We start from the raw sequence: 20,452 nt of genomic DNA on the forward strand, positions 1-20,452 counted from the left end.
CGTGGAAGACAACGTCAACGCCCACTGCCCACCCTTGTCGAGCACGTTTTTGCCGGGTCTCGCCTGTACTCTAGAGTTTTTGGACTTTGCCACAGGTTTAAAATTTTTTAATCTGAATCGACGTCAAACTTCCTAGTTCTTTTCTTTATCCTATATTGAAATGTTCAACCGCGGAAACGTTCAGTTTTAGGGAAGGTACATTTTAAAAGTGTTGAAAATCTCCCTTTATTGTGATTGAGAAAGTTTGTCGTGTGTGTCACTCGGTATCTAATTGTAAGAAACAAGTTGTGTGCTTCTAGGCGTTCAGAATTATATGGAATTTTTTGAAGAAGCTGATCATGCAGATCTCTTGGGAGAAATTTTTGGAAGACATTGGTGATCTTAAGACAAAATCAGATGTGGTCAATGATGGCTGGCAACTGGAAGGGAATGTGTCACAAACTGGACTAGCGTATTTGAGCAAGTCTTTAGTAAATAATGTTCCAGTTAGCTCATTGCCTGGTTGCCTAGAGCTCGAGGAAAGTGATCTAGAAGAATGCATGCTTGACCCATCTACCAAAATAAATCCCTCTCTCCAGGAACGAGTCACCTTCGAGTATCATATTTTGTACAGCCTCAGTTACGCAGTTCCAATTTTGTACTTTAACGCATGGAGGGAAAATGGAAGTCTGCTCGAGATCGAACGAATTTGGGACTTGGCCTTCAGTCAATACAGAAACGCTGTCAAGTCAGCCAAGTGGGGCGCGGTCTCCCAGCAAGACCACCCGATTTTAGGCAGCCCCTTTTTCTTCTTCCACCCTTGCAACACTGCAAACTTCTTGGAAGACCTTCCGGGAAAGACAAAAAATACGGTTGTGTCCTGGCTAAGTGTTGTGGGACCACTTGTTGGATTGACTGTCCCGCTGTTTTATGCTGAAGCAAATTAGTGGTACCTTCCCTTCTTCCCTATTTTCCAAAATATTATTTAATGTTAAAAAACGTATTTTTTTAGTGAAAAAAATAAACCTATCCTATTTTATTTTAAGATCTGGGGTACTGAGAGACCAAAATGGAAGTTGTCGATGAGAGTGGGTTCCAAGTTGTTACCTTTCCTGGACAAAAGGTTTGAAGCACAATAACTAATTATTTTAACTTTCATGACATTCTAATTTTTGCAGGGAAAAGGCCTTGTTGCAACTGCTGACTTTTTAGAAGGCAGCACGATTTTCGAGGAGGACCCGATTGTTTGCTGCCAGTTTCCTTGGAATGCAACTTGCAAGTACAGAGCTTGTGATTACTGTATGAGGTATGATCCATTTCTTATACTAAACTTGCAATATTTTTATATTTAAAAATTCAAACACCAGGGCTTTGGAAACTGCTGAAGAGAATATCCGAAGACTTTTGAATAATCCCGACATCATAATTCCCAATCATGAATGCTGCACCACGGACAAGAGCTCCCATACAGAGTGCGACTTGTGCGGGGTAAAGTTACTTTACTGGTTTAATTCTTTGTATCTATATTATTGTTTATTCATAGACAGAGTACTGCAGCCAAGAGTGCCTCCAGAGAGCTATGGCCGAGTATCATCAAGTGTTGTGCATGAGGACCAAATCTCGTGATGGTTCACACCCAATCGAGATTATCAATGAAACCTGGAAGTAATTACTCAGCAATTTAAAATTGAAACATTTAAATAATTCTCCTTTTTTACAGGAATTTCTACTATCCACCAGAATCAGGAAGTATTATGATATTTGCAAAAATATTCGCCCTGATCAATCAGGCTGCTGACAAATCTAAAATTCTTCATAAATTCAGCCAGGTACTAAAATAAAATATTTTGTAAAGCAAGCTAAAACTTAACCATAATTATTGCAGTTTTGTCAATTCACCTCCAATGAAGATGAAGAAATCACACACAAATTACTTGGCGACAATTTCCGCCACCACATCGACGTGCTTCGTGAGATGTTTGTGTCAGCTTTTGGAATTCCTGAATGTCAGCACGTGAGTTTGTGCTTTGCTATTTAAAACAAAGCTCTACATGAAAATACTTAATTTGCAGTGGATGACTCCAGAGGGATTTTCGTCTTTAATTGCTTTGGTGGGCACAAATGGCCAGGGCGTCGGATCCAGTGCCCTTGCTGAGTGGGCAAAGAGAGCTGGCGATCTGGATCTGCCTCGCGCTGAGAAAGAACAACTTGAAGAATTCATCGACAACCTGTACAGCAATCTGGATGATGGTAAATAAATTGATCTGAAATATTTCTCCATGTTCTAACATGGCTTTGGTTGAGCAGAATCCGGTGGTTTCCTGAACTGTGAAGGCTCTGCTCTGTACGAGCTGCAGAGCAAGATCAACCACAGCTGCGACCCCAATGCTGAGGTGTGCTTCCTCAACGGGAATTCCAGAATCACTGTGAGAGCATTGAAAGAAATTCATCAGGGGGATGAGATTACCATCAGCTACCTGTCGATGTGTGACGTTGACAGAAGCAGGCACAGCAGACAAAAGGAGCTGAGGTAAAATAATTCAACATATATCTCAATTTTAAAAATTCTGATGTTACAAATCAAATTGAGGAAAATTTGAGCTTTAATTCAACATTTTAAAAAATCCTCTTCAAGAACAAATATTTTTAGATATTGGATAGGAAAGTCTAAATTCCTGGCCATAAACTCTTTGAAAACTATCTCATTCCATTTTAAGATTTTTTTTCCTATAAAATTGTGCTGCTGGCCAAGGCTGATTATGCTGTAAATTCTTATGCCGTGGAAATTGGAATTTTTACATAATTTTGGCAGCTCTACATTGATTGGAGGTTTTAATTTTGTTCTAATTTTTGTTAGAGCAAACTACTTATTCCAATGTCAATGCACCAAGTGCCAAACTCAAGCTGAAGACCCTGATGTGACCAGTGATGAAGAGTTCTCGAGTGGAGATGATGATAACTGATGTGAGCTACAAATAAAAATCTTTTATCTTTGAATTTTATAAATAAATTTTATTGACACGATAAGACATGCATACAAACATAACAAAATAATTTTATTTTAATTTCAAAATTAGGCGGAAGCTGTGTTAACAGGGGCAAAATTGATCAAGTCACTGCTTGAGGCAGCTAATTCTGCGATTGAGACTCTTCCTCTCTGCCTGATGAATTTTGCCACAGCTTCCAGCTCCTTTTTTGATAGAAAAATGAATTTTCCTCTGTCGTCGAAGACTCCAGTCAATATGCCATCTTCTTGGAGCTTGCCAATTTTGTCAATGGCGTCCTTAATTTTGTACTTGAAGCGAAGGGCAAGATCCTCCAGAATGACGACTTTGTTGTCCTATAATTTAATGAGGAACCTTAACTGAATAATACTGGAAAATATTGCACTCTTACTTGGATATACTGCACAAACGCTCGCAGAGAATTTTGCTCATCTTCTTCGACAGTTTCGTCAAAACCTTCCGACTCGACGCTGAACGCCTCTTTCAATTTTAGGTACTCTTCATGATCCTTGCGTTCTTTTTCTTCTTGAGCTTTTCTCTCTGCTTCTCGTACTTGCTCCTCTTCTGCCTCCTTCTCCGCTATCTCTTTCTGCCTTTCAAGTTCTTTCTTGGCCTCTCTCTTCTTTTTCTCTTCCCTGTCTCGTTGTTCAGCCTAATTGATATGAAATTGATAATTTTTGTTCATAATGGGGGAAATTTGCTTAACCTCTCTCATTGCTTTCTTCTCCGCCTTAGCTTCCATCTTTGCTCTCTTTTTTGCTCCCAGCTTCGAGTCAAATAATTCTTCTGCATCAGCTTCAATATCGTCGTCATCATCGACCTGGGGTTCTTCACCATCGGATGCTTGGTTTTGGTTTCCACCTGAATTATGTTGTACATACACTCATATCATAACAATCTGATACGCTTAATAGATTTTGTTTGCACCTCTAACATTTCTATTCCTAAGATTAGCTCCACGAGCAGCAACAGCTCTCCGTGGACCACCTGCTCTCCTGTTTACTCCTTGCCTCTCGTTTTCTGCCTCTGCAGATTCTGGCGCTGCTGCTAGAAATATTTAATATTAATTTTGACTTCAAAATACGTTGAGTTTTAAATTATAAATAAAATAAAAAAATTTAAAAGCTTTTTTAAACCCAGCTAGGAGCCTGAGCTCAATCATAATAAATTTACCTGAATCATTTCTTTGCTTCAAGAGAAAAAGTATGATGACTAAAATAACCAAAGCGGACGCGGCCAACATTAATATTGTCACGTCCATTTTGGAATTTTAAATTCCTCGAGATAGACCTGATTTGCAGTGAAAATAAGTTATTAAAACATTGCGTATGGATAACCAACTTTCAAAACAGATGGACACCTCTCACGTCATTATTATTTTTAAATCTCCCGCTATTAGAAAACGAGTCACCTCTGAGTTTTTTCATGATATTTTGCCTTTTTCGACATCAGTTTTAATTTAGGATTTAAATGCAGGGACAAAATTTATTTTATAAATAAATGAAAAATATTTTAATCTTAATAAAATGACTTAAAACGCAAAAAAACATGATTTGACCACGTCAGCAGGTTCCTGTTGACAACCCAGCACCAGCAGGCCAGCGCTAGCAAGAAAACATCTGTGGAGTAGTGAAAATAATTCGTAAGAGTGAACGCTCTGCCTCAAAATGAACACTTTAGCAAAAATACTAGCTCTAGTTCTTGTAATATGTGTGAAATTAGCTACGCCATTGTACTTCCACATCGGAGAGACAGAAAGAAAATGTTTCATTGAAGAAATTCCAGATGAAACCCAAGTGATAGGTATGTTTTGACAAGCCGGGAGGTGTGGTTGAGTGCCACATTACCATTCGTAATAATTATTATTGAAATTAAAACTGAATCTTCTCTGAATTTGACTAGTACACATGTCTCTACTTTTCAATAAAATTGTTTTCAATTTTCTGACAGGAAATTACAAGGTTCAGCTCTATGATCCGAGAACAGGTGGATTCATGCCTTCCAGCCCTGGAATTGGGATGCACGTAGAAGTGAAAGATCCTGAAGATAAAACAATTCTGTCCAGAGTATGAATTATACACGACGCGAGATCAAATAGTCAATATTTTCATTTTTATTGGAATATTTAGGTGTACAGCTCAGAGGGAAGGTTCACGTTCACTTCTCACACACCTGGAGAGCATGTGATTTGCCTTTACTCCAACAGCACCAAATGGTTCAGTGGAACTCAGTTGGTAAAATTAAGCATTCCATCAAGTAGCATATTCAATAAAGCAATAAATGTTTCCATCGCAGAGAGTGCACCTGGACATTCAGGTCGGAGAACACGCCATTGACTATGCCAACATCGCACAGAAGGAAAAGCTGTCAGAACTTCAGTTGAGAGTGCGCCAGCTGTTGGATCAGGTTGAGCAGATAACCAAGGAGCAGAACTACCAGAGAGTAAGCACTTATAGTTGGTTTCAAGGGCATCTAGCAATTAATGTTGGTGTTATCAGTACCGCGAGGAGAGATTCCGGCAAACCAGTGAAAGTACAAACCAGCGAGTGCTGTGGTGGTCATTGTCTCAAACTTGTGTTCTTCTGGCGATGGGTGCCTGGCAGATGAAACATCTCAAGAGCTTCTTCGAGGCCAAAAAACTCGTGTAACAAATGTTTGTATCAAGAGTGGAAGCGCAAATTTTTCTTTCTCAAGATTCTCTCAGCCACTACCTACTTAAATTATAATAAAACTGTTGGATCTTTGTGTACCCCCCTTTAATTTGGCAAACTCAGCTCTTGAGGTCTGAATACACTTCAGCTAAGTTACTAGTATTATTTATATCTGTAAATTGGTTGTTGTTTTAATAAATTTGATAATTATCATACCGTGGATTTATAATTTCAGGAAAAGAGTTTTAAGCATTGTAACTCCAAGCATGTCAATTTTACAGAAATTCATTTTTCGTTTAAGTATGTTTATTTAGGTTGTTGCTACAAGCCTTAGCTAAGAAATCCGATGCAATTTCTAATCACAAAAATAAGAACTCAAAACAAGGGTTATGAACCATAGTGACTAATAACAAACCACCCCTACTCTTTAAACACAAAAATAATTGCAAAAATGTTGCCCAGCAGTTAGTTGTTGTTGTTATTATACAAGGTTGTTTTGACAACAGCAATTATTGAGTTAAAATAATCTAAGTCAGGCATTTTAAGTTTATAGATAAGAGTGATAACGGGTTGTCTGGAGGTTAGAGAAATATTACCATCTGATTGCGCAAAAATACAATTTTGTCAAAATGCAGCAACTTAAAAACTGAAGCAAACCCCAATTAACGTTTGTTCTAATCAGCCTTGTCTTCAAAAATGTTACTCTCGAATGCAGATCAAATCAAGGAAATGTTGGCGTGTCTTACATCGAGGTTGGGGACCAAAAATTCAATTCCCGCAGCTCTGATGGTTTCGGTTTGTATGCCTGTATTTTCTTAGCTTCCGCCAGTATGGGCTGTATGGGCAGCTTCTTTTTCTCGCCGTCTTTTTCGTCATCGTCGCTCAACGCGGCGGCAGACTTGACCTTGCGCAGGCCTTTATCCGGAACCGCCAGCTGGGCCGAAGCCGCGGGTGGTGGAGGAGCAACGGCCACTGAGCTGCTGGGGCTCTCGCTGATCGGCGGAAGCGCAGGCTCGACCGAATGCTCCCGAGGGCCGAGCAGGCTGTTGAGAATCCACCCGGAGTAACCTGCGGCGGACGACGGTTCTGGGGTGGAGAAAGCGGCCGTGAAATAGCGGTTCTGCAGCGCCTTCCTCGAGCTCTTCGGGCTGGACAACGGCGAGGTTGGCAGGGATTTGCTGCCACGCCTGTGCGACAGGTTTGGCGGCGGCTGCTCAGGATCGAATTCAATATCCAAGGTGGTGTTCATTTGCGGAGGCATCTGCGAGGCGATCGATTTCGGGAAACCAGAGCTCGTGGCTGAAATGAGAAGAGAAACATAAATAGAGTGGACTGACGTTATTGCAAAAGGGGCTCGCGCGGAAAAAAACACAAGTTCAATGAAAGTTTCTTATCTGACCAGCAGCTGACCCCTTTTTGACCCAGCTCTTATCATACTTCTGAGGTAATGTTGACTGGGATTTAATTAGCTGCATGCCTGTTTCAAAGTCAGCAAAATATTTCTGTGTTCTGTTTGACCCAATGGGTGACTGTTAAGCAATCAAGCTAGGAATAGATAAATCTCGACGTCAAGTGAAGCTGCAATTCACACTTACTGATATTCTCAGCTGGAGCTCTCTTTGTTGACATAGCAGCTGTACTGGCCACTGTTTCAGATTGCTGCTGTGCTTCCAGGTACTTGTTTATCTTGTGGTAGTTTGTCTGCGATTGGGGTCTGGCTGTTGTCTTGGGGTAGCGAATGTAGAAGAAAGCGTCGTCTTGGGAAGGCGGCGAAAAAGCGGACGAGTCATCCAGGTCATAGCTGGAAACAGTATGGCAGTAGAAATTTTTACACTTTTCCAATTATGTATGATATTATATGAAAAATCTTTAAAAAAAACCTGATGATTTTTAGCAGAGCAAAACGTATGAAGTCTTACCGATCACCAATTTTCTGCTTCATCCAATTCGGGATTGCTATTCCAGTTGCACCAATCGATTTGTCTGAATCCATTTTTACTTCTCGGTAAGGGTTATTTGCTTTGAATGTGTCTCCAGCAGGTTAATATGGTTAGAGAAAGTGATTGTTGAGATGAACTTCGGTGACAGGATGAAGGACAAGCTCTATTGCAACTGTTGCTGGGCAGATTTACTGCAAGCCTACCTCTAGGAGTATGCGAAGGAAAAATTAAGAATCTGGAATAAAACAAAAAGACAGACAATCAAATTTACGACGGACACACAGAACATTATAAGATGTTGACAGGTTCGCTCTTTCGTGACTGACACTTTAATATATATTAGTGAAATGCAAACAAGGACGGACAGAGAGTGCAATGTTTTGGGGGTATGCTTTTGTGCTGTGCCAAAACTTTTTTGCAAAACTAGGACACTCCGCCTCAGATTACTAGGGCGCAGTGTCCACCAGATCGTAGATAAAGCAACTCAAAGAGACAAGAGTCAAGTTCACAAAGCACAAAGCCGAAATACGAACCATTGTTTTGAAAAACATCTTCGAATTTGGAAAATGCGAAGATGGCGATCACGCGACCTACGTCGAATGAAACGTATGGTTGTGGTGCGATCGTGTGATGGGCGAGTGAAACTTGCTGTGAAAAAAGCACAGACAGTGCTACCAACGTAATACGCGCTCGGGGAAATTCGGTCTTATCATGTCCACTCACACTACTACACTACTTACCATACTTACTTAACTACTTGGCAATGGATTGCACCAAACCAGAACTAACCAGTCGTGTGCAGATATAGCATAAAATTTTTGCGTAATTGTACAGTGATGACAATGCGAGGCGATGACGAATAAAACTTAAATTACGTAGGAACAGCGTTTGATAATTACGGCTACGGCGGCGCGGTACGCGTGTTTCTAAATGGCGTTTGGCATCCTTAACTGGGGGATCGACAAGCGTTTTGCCCTTAATCATGTTTAATTGATTTCAAGGCTATATATTATGAACAGTGATTGAAATTGCTCTGATGCCCATATAGATTAATAGTGATTGATTGTTTTCTTCGTCCATAGGATTAGCTAACCAACTATAATTATTTGCTATCATTTTATTGAAGTCGTCATAGTTTCTCTATGCTGTTGTTATTGTGATTTTAATTAAGATTACAGATGATGAGCTGATGCATTGGCCATTATTGACTGTTAACCTTTATTTTATTATCCTTTTCTAAGTCAACTTATTCTGTTATCTGGTTTGTTTTTCTCCTAGTAAAATAGGAGAGTCAATAATTGAATTGGTTGAATACAATTCTCGATTTTATTTTTATATTATAATGTCACCTTCATATTAGCTTGTCAATACGGAGGATAATTTTTCCACGATTTGAGAATAATTTGACTGTCATCAATTTAATTAAAATTACTTAGATGGCATCCAAATTTTTCTATTGAAAACTCATTAAAAAGAGTTTCTTGCAAATTCAGTTTCTCATTGAGTTATATAATTTTTCATGCAAAGTTAAGTTTTGTCCCTTATAATATAGTCGTTATTCATAATTAAAACAAAGATGAATCAATGTTAAAAACTAGCAAACCTTTAACTTAAAAAAATTGTACTGAATTATTATAATTCACGTCGCTATTGCACTCCCACAAAAAATTGATTTTATTAAAATTGGCAAGTGAGATCCAAAGAGGGCACTGCGAGTCAGCTGGCCTAGTAATGAAAGCAGCACAGTCTGTCGGTCGGTGCGGCGTGCACCTTATTCTCCGCAGGCACAGCCACCTGAAGAAGGTGCAAGAGCGGAGCAAGGTGTGCGAGTGCGAGTGCGCGCTCCGTCTCCCGCCCAAAGCCGCGCTGCGCCGCCAAGTCTGGCCTGGTACTTTTGATTTTCGCTCAGTACCAATCTGACGGGCTAGCGAGCAGCTCGAGCATCGAGTCCGCGCTCCCTTCCACTCCACTCACTGTCTCCATCGCCGGCACAAAACGTTCAGTGGCATGGTGTTGCGGATTTAATTGACTCTCGCCGGCAGACTCCAAGACTCACTGTCTTCCAAAGAAAACTGCGTTTAACAATTATTCGAAAATAACGAACTGCATATTAATTCAACATGCTGAAGAAGAGCAGTGAATTCAAATTGCATCTCAGCAAATTCAACGGCGGTAAGTTCAGTTTTATTTATATTAAGGATTTTATTTAAATTTGCAAGACTAACCATAGGTTTTTAATAAATTTTTGTTGTTTCGAAAAATTGTATTTTGTGATTTTCGTTGATTTAGGATATTTTTAATTTAAAATACAATTTAATTGTTAGTTTTTGGTGACCCAAAACACTGCAGCCGAAGTGAGTTTAACTCGGTTGCACTTCAAGTTCTTAAAAAATTAACAAGTTGCTCGATCATGAATAATTTTCTTGATTTTCTTCGAAAATTGTTTTTTTGCACGGTATATTTTCCAGAATTTGTTTCTTAATTTAAAAATAGCTTGCGAAAATTTATACCGTCGGTGAAATTAAAATATAATTCATACTTAGAAAAGATTCTTAATTTGTTAAGTTCATAATATTCTGTTTCAAATGAAACAACAAAATTTCATTTAATCAATTTTAACATTGCGAATATTTGTTTATTTCGCGAAGAAGCTTCAAGTAGTACGGATTTAGAATCTTGCTCTTCTATTCTTATGTCTGTGCACGATTTTTTAATAAAAAACTGGTGACAATTCGGGCAGCTAAACGAGAGCCAAGTGTGATCGTTGGCAAATTTCATTGGTGCTCACAGCGTAAACACCTGTGGCCCAACAGTGTGAACTTGACGAGCGCCAAAGTGTGCAGCCCTTGGACTAAATATCAACTTTATCTCCGAAACTTGCGAAAACTGGCGATAAAACGGGCGTGTTTGTTTCTAATACGTTTTTAAAAAATCAGTTATCAATTCAGCGCATGAAAACGAATGAAAATTAAACCAATTTCTCGACGTGAGATGAGATTGGATTTATTCCTTGACGAATTCAAGGGCTATGGTGTCATGAAAGCGGTGCGCGAAACAAAGGCACTGCACGTAGGGGGCCGCCGCTTCGAAATATGCAAAACTTATTTATCAACGATGATGATGAGTGACGAGCCTCTGCTGCCCGCCGGTGCAAATTTATTTTATTGCTGTTTATTACTCGCGGCTCTTTGTCAGCTTTTGTATTGCTGCACGCGCGCAGAGAATAAAATAAATGCATCAAATTGGTTTTCAGTATTTTTATGTCGGATAATTTATTCAAACTCAAATTTATTTTAATAAATAAATTCAACAATTTTGCTAAAAATTCCCTGGAAAAAACAGAAAATATATTATACGCTTTATTTATGAAATGAAGGAACAATGAACTGAAGTGAAAATTAATTCTAAGATGTAAATTCAAAGTCCTAAAAAATATAAATAATTATGCTTTCACCCTTGATTAAATAATCCTGAAGCTACAGGTATCATTTTTACTGTTCAGACTTTGAATTTTCAACGGTTATTGTGTGGTTAATATATATTATTTCATCCAGTGTAACCGCATATTATTGGACGTGCAACCTAGTTGAGAATATTTTTAGCAATGTCATGAATCGGATCAATAAATCGCTATTAAGCTTCGTAATCCGTTCAGGATTTTGCAAAAAAGACAGAAACCAATCCAATAAGGAAGTATTTCACTCAGCACACACATGTCATCCAATTCTCCACAGAGAACGGTGTTTGTCCGTTGCCACTCCATACTGACCTGTTGTCGTGTTGGTGTAAATAAATCTCCTAGAACACAAGTCGCGATACGAAAATTGAATCTCGCCAGCTTTTTGTTCTGCATCCAGACTCACACACAACATGCACCGTAGGCAGAGAAAAAGGCATTGTCCGATTGAGCTGAAAATTGCTTTGCTGCGATGGTATCGCGCGCGGCTCGGGCGCGCGCAAAAAGCATCTCTCACGCTCATCGGCGAGCACAGATGTGACAGAATGCTGCGGACAAAAAACCAGTGACCAGCAGCGTATCATTTTCTGGCATCGGTTAATTGCAGAAAAAGCAGTCGCCTGTGGGAAGCATGCGTTTTGTCATGCACAGCAATCAGGAAGCGAGGCTTCGGTATTTCTTTTCGTTTCATATTTTATCAGCGGATTCTTTCGGGGCCGCGTGCACGATTTTTTTCCACATGACCAATAAACGTGAGCCAGTCGTCAAATTATGAATGGCCACGGAATAATCCGGCTTTGCTGTGGCAAAACACAACTGAATAGACGCCCTAATGAGAGAGAGAGAGAGACCGCGCCGCTTTTTGCCCGCGACTGCCGCTGCTGCTATTATTATTTGTTTGGTCCGATTTAGTTGTCAGTAAATAAATAAATTAGACGCACCGGTGCTTTGCGCCGGCAAATGAAGTGGTAATAATTGGGCTTGCTGCGCACACCGCGCTCTCTCGCCGTAATAAAGTATTAATTGACGTGATTAATGCGTGTCGGCCGTTGCCTGATGTGCACGTTTCAATTCGGATTTGACTGTGAAAAGGCACTTTATCATCCAACGTCGCCGGGGCGTGCTTTTGTAATTAATTTAGATGCACGTCGCCTGGTGAAAGTCAATATCAAGAGGGGAAAAAATTGGACGTCAATGTCGCGAGATAATGCCCGAGTGCTGAGTAAATACACGTCAGGCGCCGGTGTAGATAACGAGAGAGACAGCTGCATCATCATAATAATTGATCCTTTCATCCACATGCAGCTTTCCACTGAATTTGCCTGATTGTCCCGTTTCTAAACATGGGTGCGTTGCGGCGTGAATACTACCCTCTGTTCGTCTGTTCCCCTATATATAGCGAACGTCTGTGTCTAGTTCATGGCAAAAAAAAACTAGATAAGTGGGTTACGTTTTTAATAAGTGCGCGGTTATGACTTATTTGAAAAAAATTCAAACAGTCGAGATGCATACTTTTATCCCACTTTTATGTAGCAAACTAAAATCAAGGTCGCGTTTTGCGATGAAAGTCGTCGGAAGAACAATGAGAGAGGCCGAATTTTTACGACCACTTCCAAACACGTTCTGAAAGATAATATTTATGCAATTCAACTGCAGCCGCGAGTCGACTTCATTAAGATTTTTGAGTGATTCAGGAAAGCAGATATTCAGGAAGTGCGCCCCAGTTACAATGAACGCACGCGAGTCTTTCACGCCGAGCGGAATAAATCAAATCAGAACTCCATTCTCGCGCGGAGCATGCATAAATTAATAAAATCACCGCGGTACAGTACATGCAACTTAACACACGCGCGTTAGGATCTATTACTTATTCCTATGTGGCCCCGTTCGCGAGATGCGAATACCGATTGTGTATGTTGTACTCTATTTATGTGTTCAGTGGAAATTAATGCCGCCGCGTACGCGTCTATCAATAATCAACCGGAAAATGAACGTACACAACCTGATTTCAATTTTCAGCGGCGGCGATCAAACCCGTTGGCTCGGCGACGATCAGAGTGGACAGCGCGCTTTTTAACAAATCCTAATAGAGGAAAAGCCGCCGAATGGACGGATCGCATTGAATGATTGCCGCTGGTCTAACGGTTGCACTTTTTCAACTTCCTTTCCAATTGAACTTATTGGCCTGCGTAAGTGCGGAGTCGTGTACGGTCAACAGATTAACCAAATCAAATTGCAATTGAAGTTTGATCTTGAACGAAAGGAGGCCGCAGCGTTGAATGACCAAAGTACGTAAACGTTGTTTTTGGCGGATGAAAAAGTATCTGCGAAATTATTTGAATTTTCTCGACGTTCTTGGCAAAGGAAATGTTTTTTCGGTTAAATTTATGAGTCGTTTGCGTCGACAATCGCTTCTTTCACAATACGCAATAAATCAGGCTGGGGGCAAAATATTCCAAATGCCAGATTCGCGGCGGCAATTAATAGCGAGGTCTGCGTAGTGCCGCAAAAAGCCCGAGCGGTAGATATGCTAGGAAAAAAGTAGGGTGTGTGATTACCGCGCGCACACCGTATGTTTGACGAGCCTCTAATGCATTCGGCTGACTGACTGTGAGTGCTGGCGAGGCCCGAGGCCACGATGTGATGCATCATACGTATTATTTGTAGCAACCAGATAGACGGGATGCTGGGCCGTAGGTTTTAGAGGAGAGACAACGCTCCATCCGCAAATTAACGGGAGTTTAAACTGCACCACACACACACAATCACGAGCGAGCTTTTATTTTTGTCAAAAGCTGAATCTTGTAATTTTATGTGTATACATCTCTCTACTGTTTCTCGCGATGTGCGTCAATGTACACAAGCAAATTTCTCCGTTGCGGGATAAATTGTTTATAACTCGTTTTTTTGCGGGCCGGCCAGCAGCGGTGGCGGCGGCCAAGCTTCATCAAAATGCCTCGGCAGACTGCCTTTTTTATTTGCTCGCAAGGGCCAATACACTTTTTAAAGTAGTGTTGTGCCACCTTTTTTGCTCGTCGGGTCATTGCGCCAGCAGCAGGCGCCGCCTGATTACTCTTTTCTCCGGCCATTTCACTCGCCTTTTATCTCTTTGTTGTGTGCGAGAGAGCGTGTGTCAACCGCGCGCGAAGAAAACAGGTGCGATAAGCGGTGAAGAGTTTTGAGGCGGCGATTATTTCGTGTCACTGCGTGTGAACCATTTCACACCTTTTGAAAGCGGATAAATGGAGGTAAATAAATACGGCAGTTCCAGCCCGTCGTGTCTGTGACATTTCAACGGCAGGCAATTTTTTCTGAGCTTTTCATTTGGGCACCATAAAATCTCCACGGAGGCTAGGCAAGTCGATTTACACAGACTTGCACAAGTCTAAATACGCAAAAAATACAGTTAAAGAAGACGTAAAACATAACGTTAAAATGTTTAAAAGAAGTAGTGAGTAAATTTCTCCTTGTTTTTAAAACACATCTGACTCTTTTGGATTGTATTTATTTCTGTAGAATAAAAATTGGTGAGGGAAATGGTTTTAATTTTCAATTTTAGAGATAAAAGGTAAATCATACCTCAGAGATAATTAAATTTAAATGGCAGATAGTCCTGGAGACTTGCAACCTAACTTTGGATAACAGAACTAACTTTTTTAATGGACTGAGTGGTTATTGAAAAATCGCAGATCCTAACAAAAAGATTAAGATTTTTTTAACATTAGAAATTTAAAATTTAGCTCTCAGAGCCACGCGTATTTTTCTAACTACATTTGTTAACATTTAAATTTCCATTGAATCCTGAGATAACCTGGTATTTTAGCAAAACCAAGTAGTCTTGAAGGCTCAAATTAAAAAGATTGCCATTAGATAGTTATAAAGCTCCATCTCATTTAATGATGTAAAGCTTAATATTTGTATTCAATTTTTTTTAATATTTCGCAAATATCCGTGCGACACATGTGTCTCTCCACCAAATCGAATTGGAACGTGCCCAACTGATTGCATAACTCGTTTTGCCATCCTGCTGCACGAATTTAACTTAAAGGGCGCTCATTCTGCTGATAAATTCGATCAAGATCGGTGTGTATTAAGGCTCGCATTTAAAATATCTTTCGCACGCCGTTCTCATACTTCATGTCGAGGATGAAATGCGCCTGACGCTGCCGACTGAGACGTGACTGCGCTGCATTTGATTTTAAGCATGCAAATGAGGCTCTGTCCGCGGGTGAAAAGCTCGAGCTTATTTGCAATTTGACAGACGCGAGAAAGATGCACAGCAAAAAGCACACGCCTCGCGTCTCTCGCCCGAGCCGAGAGTTAATTAAACGAGCGCAGAGACGCACACATTTATTATATACCTTTACGGGCTCTCCGCTCGCTGTGGTTGCTTCCGAGAAGCGATAATTTAGGGGAAATTTGCTAACACCCGAAAAATTGGGTCCAAATTAAATTTTCATACCTCACTTGATGCGCGTCGAGATAACATTTCGGTCGGCGAGCAAGCGAGCGCGCCAGAAATCATTTTTCCGCCGAATCGTGACTCGACACAAAGCTAGATGAAATGGCTGAGATGCGAAATGCACGCTCGGCTCTCCCTCTGATTTATTTATCGGAGAATAAACGTTTAATACGGCACAATCACGTCATTTAATTATTATTTTGCTTCAAAATATCAACGCTCGACTGGTTCGCGAGGCCAACAAAGGACGCTTATATTTTGAGAGCAATCTGCTCATTCGCGGTTATAAATACAAAACAAATGACACGGCTGTCGTGTGTGTGTGCGCTCGAAAATTTCCGCACAGCTGCAAATTGAATTCTCCACACAAATGTGAATTAATAGCATGGCAGATGCAGCAGGAAATGTGCGTTTGATGATGATTCTCTAGCTGTAAAAATCGTGGAAATGATCAGGCTTGGCATTGTGCGAAAACACGATTCTTTTTTCTCCTGAAGGTTGGGAAAATGGTGGAAACGACTTAAAAATTGATATCCTAAAGGGCTTTGGTGTGATTTAGGTGACCGTAATACCGCTTTTTGTCACGGTGGACCGAAATCGCCTCTGGGGAAAAAACATAAAGAGTTTTCCCTGTTTTTGTGTCATGCTTTTGGTCTATAATTCATATCATTTTGAGACAGTTCCATTTTTCTCCCCTCATTTAATAGCCGCATAAAATGGATTCTAAATAAAAATAAAAATCAGCTGCCATCATTACTCGTTTCATGTTAGCGGATTTAATGTTTCAAATCCCCCGTTTGAGTGACAATTCGGAGATGCATCGCGCTGAAAACAAGCGTCAGCCTGTCGACATAAGCCGCACAGAGATTGTCATTTTCTCATTTGTTTCTTTTTGAATCTTGCAATAGGCGTAATTAAACTTGTCTGGAAAGAAGAAGCTGCTGCTGTCTGCGCTGTAATGAATGGAGGCTATTGGAGAAGATACATGCAGACTCGTCTTTAAACAAAACCTCCTCCTCTTTTTCAAACATTGACGTGCAAATGGAAATCTTTATGTTACGTGACAAAGTGGAAAAACCTCAATAATCAAATGATTATTTTAAATTTGTATTTTGCGTTATTTTTTATTTAAATTCACAAAAAAAAATTATTTTAACTATAATTTGTGGCGCGATTAATAAATACATGTGATCAAATGAAAAGTTCCTCCTCTGTTTCGTCCTTATTTCAATAAAACGTGTGTGTTTTATGTTATTGTGCGTATGAGATCAGCAACCTGAATAGAGTGAAAAATTACGTCAGTCCGTCGCTTTTTCCGCCTGGGGAATCCGCGATGCGCCGCCCTTTGCCTTTCGTCAGGTTGACCCTGCCGCCGGTTTAGTTTTTCTTTCTTTTTATTTTCGTTCTCTGCGCTCCAGTTTGATTCCCAACGGCGAGAGTTTATTCACCTGCTCGCGAAAGAGGCCCTATAAATTTTGTATTGACTCTATAAGTACAACAGTGCTATCACATCAATATGTTGTTTTAATAGCTTTAAGGCAAAGTGGCGGTATCTTCACAGGGATACGCCAAAGAGAGAGAAAGAGAGAGAGAGAGAGAGAGAGAGAGAGAGAGAGAGAGAGAGAGAGAGAGAGAGAGAGAGAGAGAGAGACTCTTATTATTATTACGTTCTTTCTCTCGTAGCACTCACTCACCGTAATGTGCCAGGCGGTTGGTGTTGATTCTGCTTATGAACACAATAACATATAAATTTTCGTCCCGTGCGCCTGCCGATACATCAAAGGAACAGAAAATAATGAAAAACAAGCTGGCGTCTTCATTTAGCCGTGTGTGAAGTAATTAGACTCGTTTTTATTATGTTGCATTGCAAAAGTTTGAAAAGATTCGTGGGAAATATTAAAGTTGAAAGGGCGCCTGCGGTTAATATGGTGCATAAAATTGTTTTATGGCGGCACACACAAGACGCCCTCGGATCTAACTGTTTCGCTTCGGGAACAAAGAGCTGCCGTTGTTGCCGATTGTCCTCGCATAATTGGAGATCATCATCAATATTAATTGATAAACAAAATAATGTCTTGTGGGTATCCGTGTTGGACCGTGACTCTTTCACCTTGACACACATTATACTGTGAAAGAAATAATTGTGCTTTTAAGTGGTCGCGCATAAAATGACTATTTGTTTAAAGGGGAATGAACTCTATTACAAAAATTATATTTAAGGCTGTTCAGTCATTTTCATGGAATATAAATTTGTCTAAATTATTGAAAAAGAGAACAGGCAGGATAGAGGAACTCCTCGACGCCTCCAGCTAATCTGAATCAATTTAAGAAAGCAGCTTTTAATTAAAACAACCTTCCGTGCGGAATAAACCTGCCAAACTCGCATGCCCGTCCAAAAATAGAATGGCCGTTTCCAATGTGAAGGACAAAAGCACGATCCAATCAAACGTTTGCTCTCCATGATTTTCCCTTTGATGGCTTTGATCGGATCCATCACAATCACAATGAAGCTGGCATTGCATCACGCGGCTGCATTTCTCCTCGTTCCGACTGCGAGCATCAGGGCGAACTTCTTTATATTGCATTCCCCAAAGAACGAACGGCATACACACACGCTAATAAACGTAGTGTGCAGAGCACACACACAGAAAACTTTCATTGTTCTGGCGCAGCATCCATTCTTAACTGCTTGGGCACACATATTATTTTCTATTGTTCATTGAAGTTGTAAAAAGAAACCTGTTGCTGCTGATGTTGATAATGATGAGACGGAGAGGAGGCTCAGCGCTCGTTTATGTACACCACCGCAGCGCGTTATATAAGCCTTTCTCGGTACCGCTGTTGCTGCTGCTGCTGCTTTTGTTTTAATGTGCCGTGTACCTGATTTGAATTTGACCTTTTGTTTTGCGCGTATTAAATTCGCAGACACGCTGCTGCAGTTTTATTGATAAAATCGCCGGGCAATAAATTTTCAGCGCCGCCGACCCGACTGCCCGACCGACACCGCGTGTGTGTGTGTTTTTATTTATATATAATTTGATTTTTAAGACTTTGCCGGTACACGCCTTACATGTAAAATTCGTATTGTGTCCTTAAAAATAAATAACGGCCTGCGCCCCCAGTGGACCGGCCGACACGCCGCTTAAATTTGAATGGCAAGTTGAAGAGTCCCACGGTTCGAGATTGTCGATTAAAAATGGGCTATAAATATTGAGCAGTGACGTTGATTTTCGATTGTTTGGCTGAAATTTCGCTTTGTGCCTTTTTACTGCTCCGCAAGCCTTTTCTGGAGAAGAGATTTCTCAATGATGCGCATTAAAAAACAATTATCCCAGCGTATGCACGACAAGGGAAGTTAAGCCGCGTCCTGTCTGTCTGTGCAGTGAAAAAAAAAAATTCACGTCGCTTTGTTTTGCTCAATTTGCCGATTCCAAAAGGAAATCTCTGACCTGACCATTAGTGGCATTCAGAACTCGCTGGTCCAAACCCCCATCAATCTTCAGTCTGCGGCTACCACAGCACAGCGCTGAATCAGATTCGCGAGGACGAGTCGTCGGCGCTGAAGCGGTGCGGCAAAAATGATGGTGGTGATTAAGAAGCGATAAGAGTGCGAATTTCTTGCTCCATCAATGGAGGAGTAATTCATTTAGATGTTAGAGTCGCTTCTTAACCTGCTTGCTTGTGCACACCTGGTCGCTGGGCCACCGTTTGAGGTCACCACCGCGAGCACCACACCTATACCTCTTCGAGCACGCTCAGATATCGATCAGCACAAAGCATTAAAAGCGGTTATTTGAAACCGAAACATAAATTAACACTGCGAGATGCGAGCGTCTCGATCTTTGACGGCGTTAATTATTCATGTGTGAGAGTCGAAATCAATATCGGCAACCTGGCAATGAAAAAAATGTCGCCATAGAATGAATCAAGCACACTTCAACTGTCTTATGAGACTCAAACTCTAGTATCAGTTCGGGAATAAAAAATTATATCACAAGTTATTTCCTGTTATTCCTTTTTTTAAATAAATTTCCAAAATCTCTAACAAAAAATTGCACAAAAGCATTCAGATAATAATTTCGAGATGCGCGCGATCAGGTTTCAACACTAGAATTCAAAAGAAATTGTTTGGGTTCCTTCGAGGATCCAGTTCCAATTAAATTTTTTCAACGAATTCCACCTTGGGCAAACGAACCCCTTAACGTAAACAGAAGAAAGGATGCCCTTTTGGCCGCGTGTGTGTGCGTGTCAACGGCTGGCAATTTTATCGCGACAACAGCAAGACGTGTGTGTTGGTATGAAATCAGAGCCACTCTCCTCGCACTCTCGGTGAGCGATAACTATCCTGTGCCGTGAAATTAAATCCCGCAGCTCACACACACACACTCACGAAGTATGAAGTAAAATATTATAGGTACGCATAATTCCGTTGCTGCTGCTGCTGGCCGAAAGTTGAAATGTATCGTGGCGGATAGGGTGGTCTCCTCGAAGTATTTTTTATGTGCGTTGCCACTGGTTACACCGGTTCCCCTTATATACAGATGGCCAGAGATATAACCCTTCGGTCAGGGGAAATATTCGGCAGCAGCGGCACAAAATCTCGAATAAATTTAGCATATCAAATTATGCAGAAAATTAGTAAAACGAGAAGAAGATGTTGCTGGGATCCTTATCTCGTGGGGGTCTAAGCGCTTTGTTGACAGTTGATAAAAAGGAAATCCGAACCTGATTGGTGGGTAGGGCCCGCTCCAGCCAGACGAAAGGACGGACCAAAATTGAGTTTTTGCTTCAGTGGCGAATCAGAAAAGATCAAAGCGGGAAAACGCGTGCGGCTAGAGGGAAGAAGAGATTTGCTCAATCTGTGTCACGGAAGGAGCCTTACAATGGGCACACCGAAACTTTTTTCCAGCCAAGCTTTATGTTGCTTTCTGCCGCAAGACAGACACCGCACCTGCCTT

At 40.8% G+C, this 20,452-nt stretch overlaps 6 protein-coding genes across 9 annotated transcripts in view; 4 read left to right on the top strand and 2 right to left on the bottom strand.

The window, feature by feature from the left end:
* The first annotated feature begins 2 nt into the window (after positions 1–2).
* On the top strand, positions 3–2,976 carry Smyd5 (SET and MYND domain containing, class 5). Of its 3 annotated transcripts, none has more exons than XM_065496821.1 (10): positions 3–95; positions 1,026–1,102; positions 1,158–1,285; positions 1,347–1,467; positions 1,523–1,644; positions 1,700–1,808; positions 1,865–1,993; positions 2,052–2,229; positions 2,287–2,509; positions 2,837–2,976. In XM_065496821.1, exons 2-10 carry the CDS (start codon positions 1,049–1,051, stop codon positions 2,940–2,942), a joined length of 1,170 nt encoding a protein of 389 aa, XP_065352893.1. In that variant the 5' UTR covers positions 3–95; positions 1,026–1,048; the 3' UTR covers positions 2,943–2,976. The 3 variants fall into 3 exon arrangements, with proteins under 3 accessions (XP_065352893.1, XP_065352895.1, XP_065352894.1); XM_065496823.1 differs by having other exon boundaries at positions 8–195; XM_065496822.1 differs by lacking the exon at positions 3–95 and adding an exon at positions 786–928.
* Atg10 (Autophagy-related 10) lies at positions 339–926 on the top strand. The gene has a single exon (XM_065496699.1). The coding sequence runs from the start codon at positions 339–341 to the stop codon at positions 924–926; it is 588 nt and encodes a 195-aa protein (XP_065352771.1).
* On the bottom strand, positions 2,970–4,347 carry Ddrgk1 (DDRGK domain containing 1). Of its 2 annotated transcripts, none has more exons than XM_065496825.1 (5): positions 4,158–4,347; positions 3,912–4,028; positions 3,691–3,845; positions 3,376–3,636; positions 2,970–3,319 (listed from the first exon to the last, which is right to left on the bottom strand). In XM_065496825.1, exons 1-5 carry the CDS (start codon positions 4,243–4,245, stop codon positions 3,053–3,055), a joined length of 888 nt encoding a protein of 295 aa, XP_065352897.1. In that variant the 5' UTR covers positions 4,246–4,347; the 3' UTR covers positions 2,970–3,052. The 2 variants fall into 2 exon arrangements, with proteins under 2 accessions (XP_065352897.1, XP_065352896.1); XM_065496824.1 differs by having other exon boundaries at positions 3,912–4,031.
* Positions 4,348–4,553: 206 nt separating this feature from the next.
* eca (eclair) lies at positions 4,554–5,850 on the top strand. The gene is made up of 5 exons (XM_065496829.1): positions 4,554–4,787; positions 4,935–5,050; positions 5,114–5,218; positions 5,280–5,426; positions 5,483–5,850. The coding sequence occupies exons 1-5, from the start codon at positions 4,652–4,654 to the stop codon at positions 5,630–5,632; spliced, it is 654 nt and encodes a 217-aa protein (XP_065352901.1). The 5' UTR covers positions 4,554–4,651; the 3' UTR covers positions 5,633–5,850.
* A 73-nt stretch (positions 5,851–5,923) lies between these two features.
* LOC135947858 (insulin receptor substrate 2-like) lies at positions 5,924–8,266 on the bottom strand. The gene is made up of 4 exons (XM_065496826.1): positions 8,109–8,266; positions 7,555–7,810; positions 7,231–7,436; positions 5,924–6,934 (listed from the first exon to the last, which is right to left on the bottom strand). Exons 2-4 carry the CDS (start codon positions 7,626–7,628, stop codon positions 6,378–6,380), a joined length of 837 nt encoding a protein of 278 aa, XP_065352898.1. The 5' UTR covers positions 7,629–7,810; positions 8,109–8,266; the 3' UTR covers positions 5,924–6,377.
* A 1,077-nt stretch (positions 8,267–9,343) lies between these two features.
* Positions 9,344–20,452, top strand: part of LOC135945197 (leucine zipper putative tumor suppressor 2-like) — a 59,239-nt gene continuing 48,130 nt past the window's right edge. The window contains exon 1 of the mRNA XM_065492716.1: positions 9,344–9,747. Coding sequence (XP_065348788.1) covers positions 9,696–9,747 — 52 coding nt within the window. The 5' untranslated portion in view covers positions 9,344–9,695. The remainder of the gene's footprint in view (positions 9,748–20,452) is intronic.

The sequence above is a fragment of the Cloeon dipterum genome, chromosome 1, assembly GCF_949628265.1.
Source record: "Cloeon dipterum chromosome 1, ieCloDipt1.1, whole genome shotgun sequence".
Classification (NCBI taxonomy): domain Eukaryota; kingdom Metazoa; phylum Arthropoda; class Insecta; order Ephemeroptera; family Baetidae; genus Cloeon; species Cloeon dipterum.

Coding starts and splice junctions, on each gene's coding strand:
- Ddrgk1 (XM_065496824.1), bottom strand. CDS start 4,245: ATGGACGTGACAATATTAATGTTGGCCGCGTCCGCTTTGGTTATTTTA. Junction 4,032..4,157: donor GAAGCAAAGAAATGATTCAG/GTAAATTTATTA, acceptor AAATATTTCTAG/CAGCAGCGCCAGAATCTGCA. Junction 3,320..3,375: donor CGTTTGTGCAGTATATCCAA/GTAAGAGTGCAA, acceptor ATTAAATTATAG/GACAACAAAGTCGTCATTCT.
- Atg10 (XM_065496699.1), top strand. CDS start 339: ATGCAGATCTCTTGGGAGAAATTTTTGGAAGACATTGGTGATCTTAAG.
- eca (XM_065496829.1), top strand. CDS start 4,652: ATGAACACTTTAGCAAAAATACTAGCTCTAGTTCTTGTAATATGTGTG. Junction 4,788..4,934: donor AGATGAAACCCAAGTGATAG/GTATGTTTTGAC, acceptor ATTTTCTGACAG/GAAATTACAAGGTTCAGCTC. Junction 5,427..5,482: donor AGGAGCAGAACTACCAGAGA/GTAAGCACTTAT, acceptor TGGTGTTATCAG/TACCGCGAGGAGAGATTCCG.
- Smyd5 (XM_065496821.1), top strand. CDS start 1,049: ATGGAAGTTGTCGATGAGAGTGGGTTCCAAGTTGTTACCTTTCCTGGA. Junction 1,809..1,864: donor TTCTTCATAAATTCAGCCAG/GTACTAAAATAA, acceptor TAATTATTGCAG/TTTTGTCAATTCACCTCCAA. Junction 2,230..2,286: donor GTACAGCAATCTGGATGATG/GTAAATAAATTG, acceptor TTGGTTGAGCAG/AATCCGGTGGTTTCCTGAAC.
- LOC135947858 (XM_065496826.1), bottom strand. CDS start 7,628: ATGGATTCAGACAAATCGATTGGTGCAACTGGAATAGCAATCCCGAAT. Junction 7,437..7,554: donor AAGCAGAAAATTGGTGATCG/GTAAGACTTCAT, acceptor TACTGTTTCCAG/CTATGACCTGGATGACTCGT. Junction 6,935..7,230: donor AGCTCCAGCTGAGAATATCA/GTAAGTGTGAAT, acceptor TTCTCATTTCAG/CCACGAGCTCTGGTTTCCCG.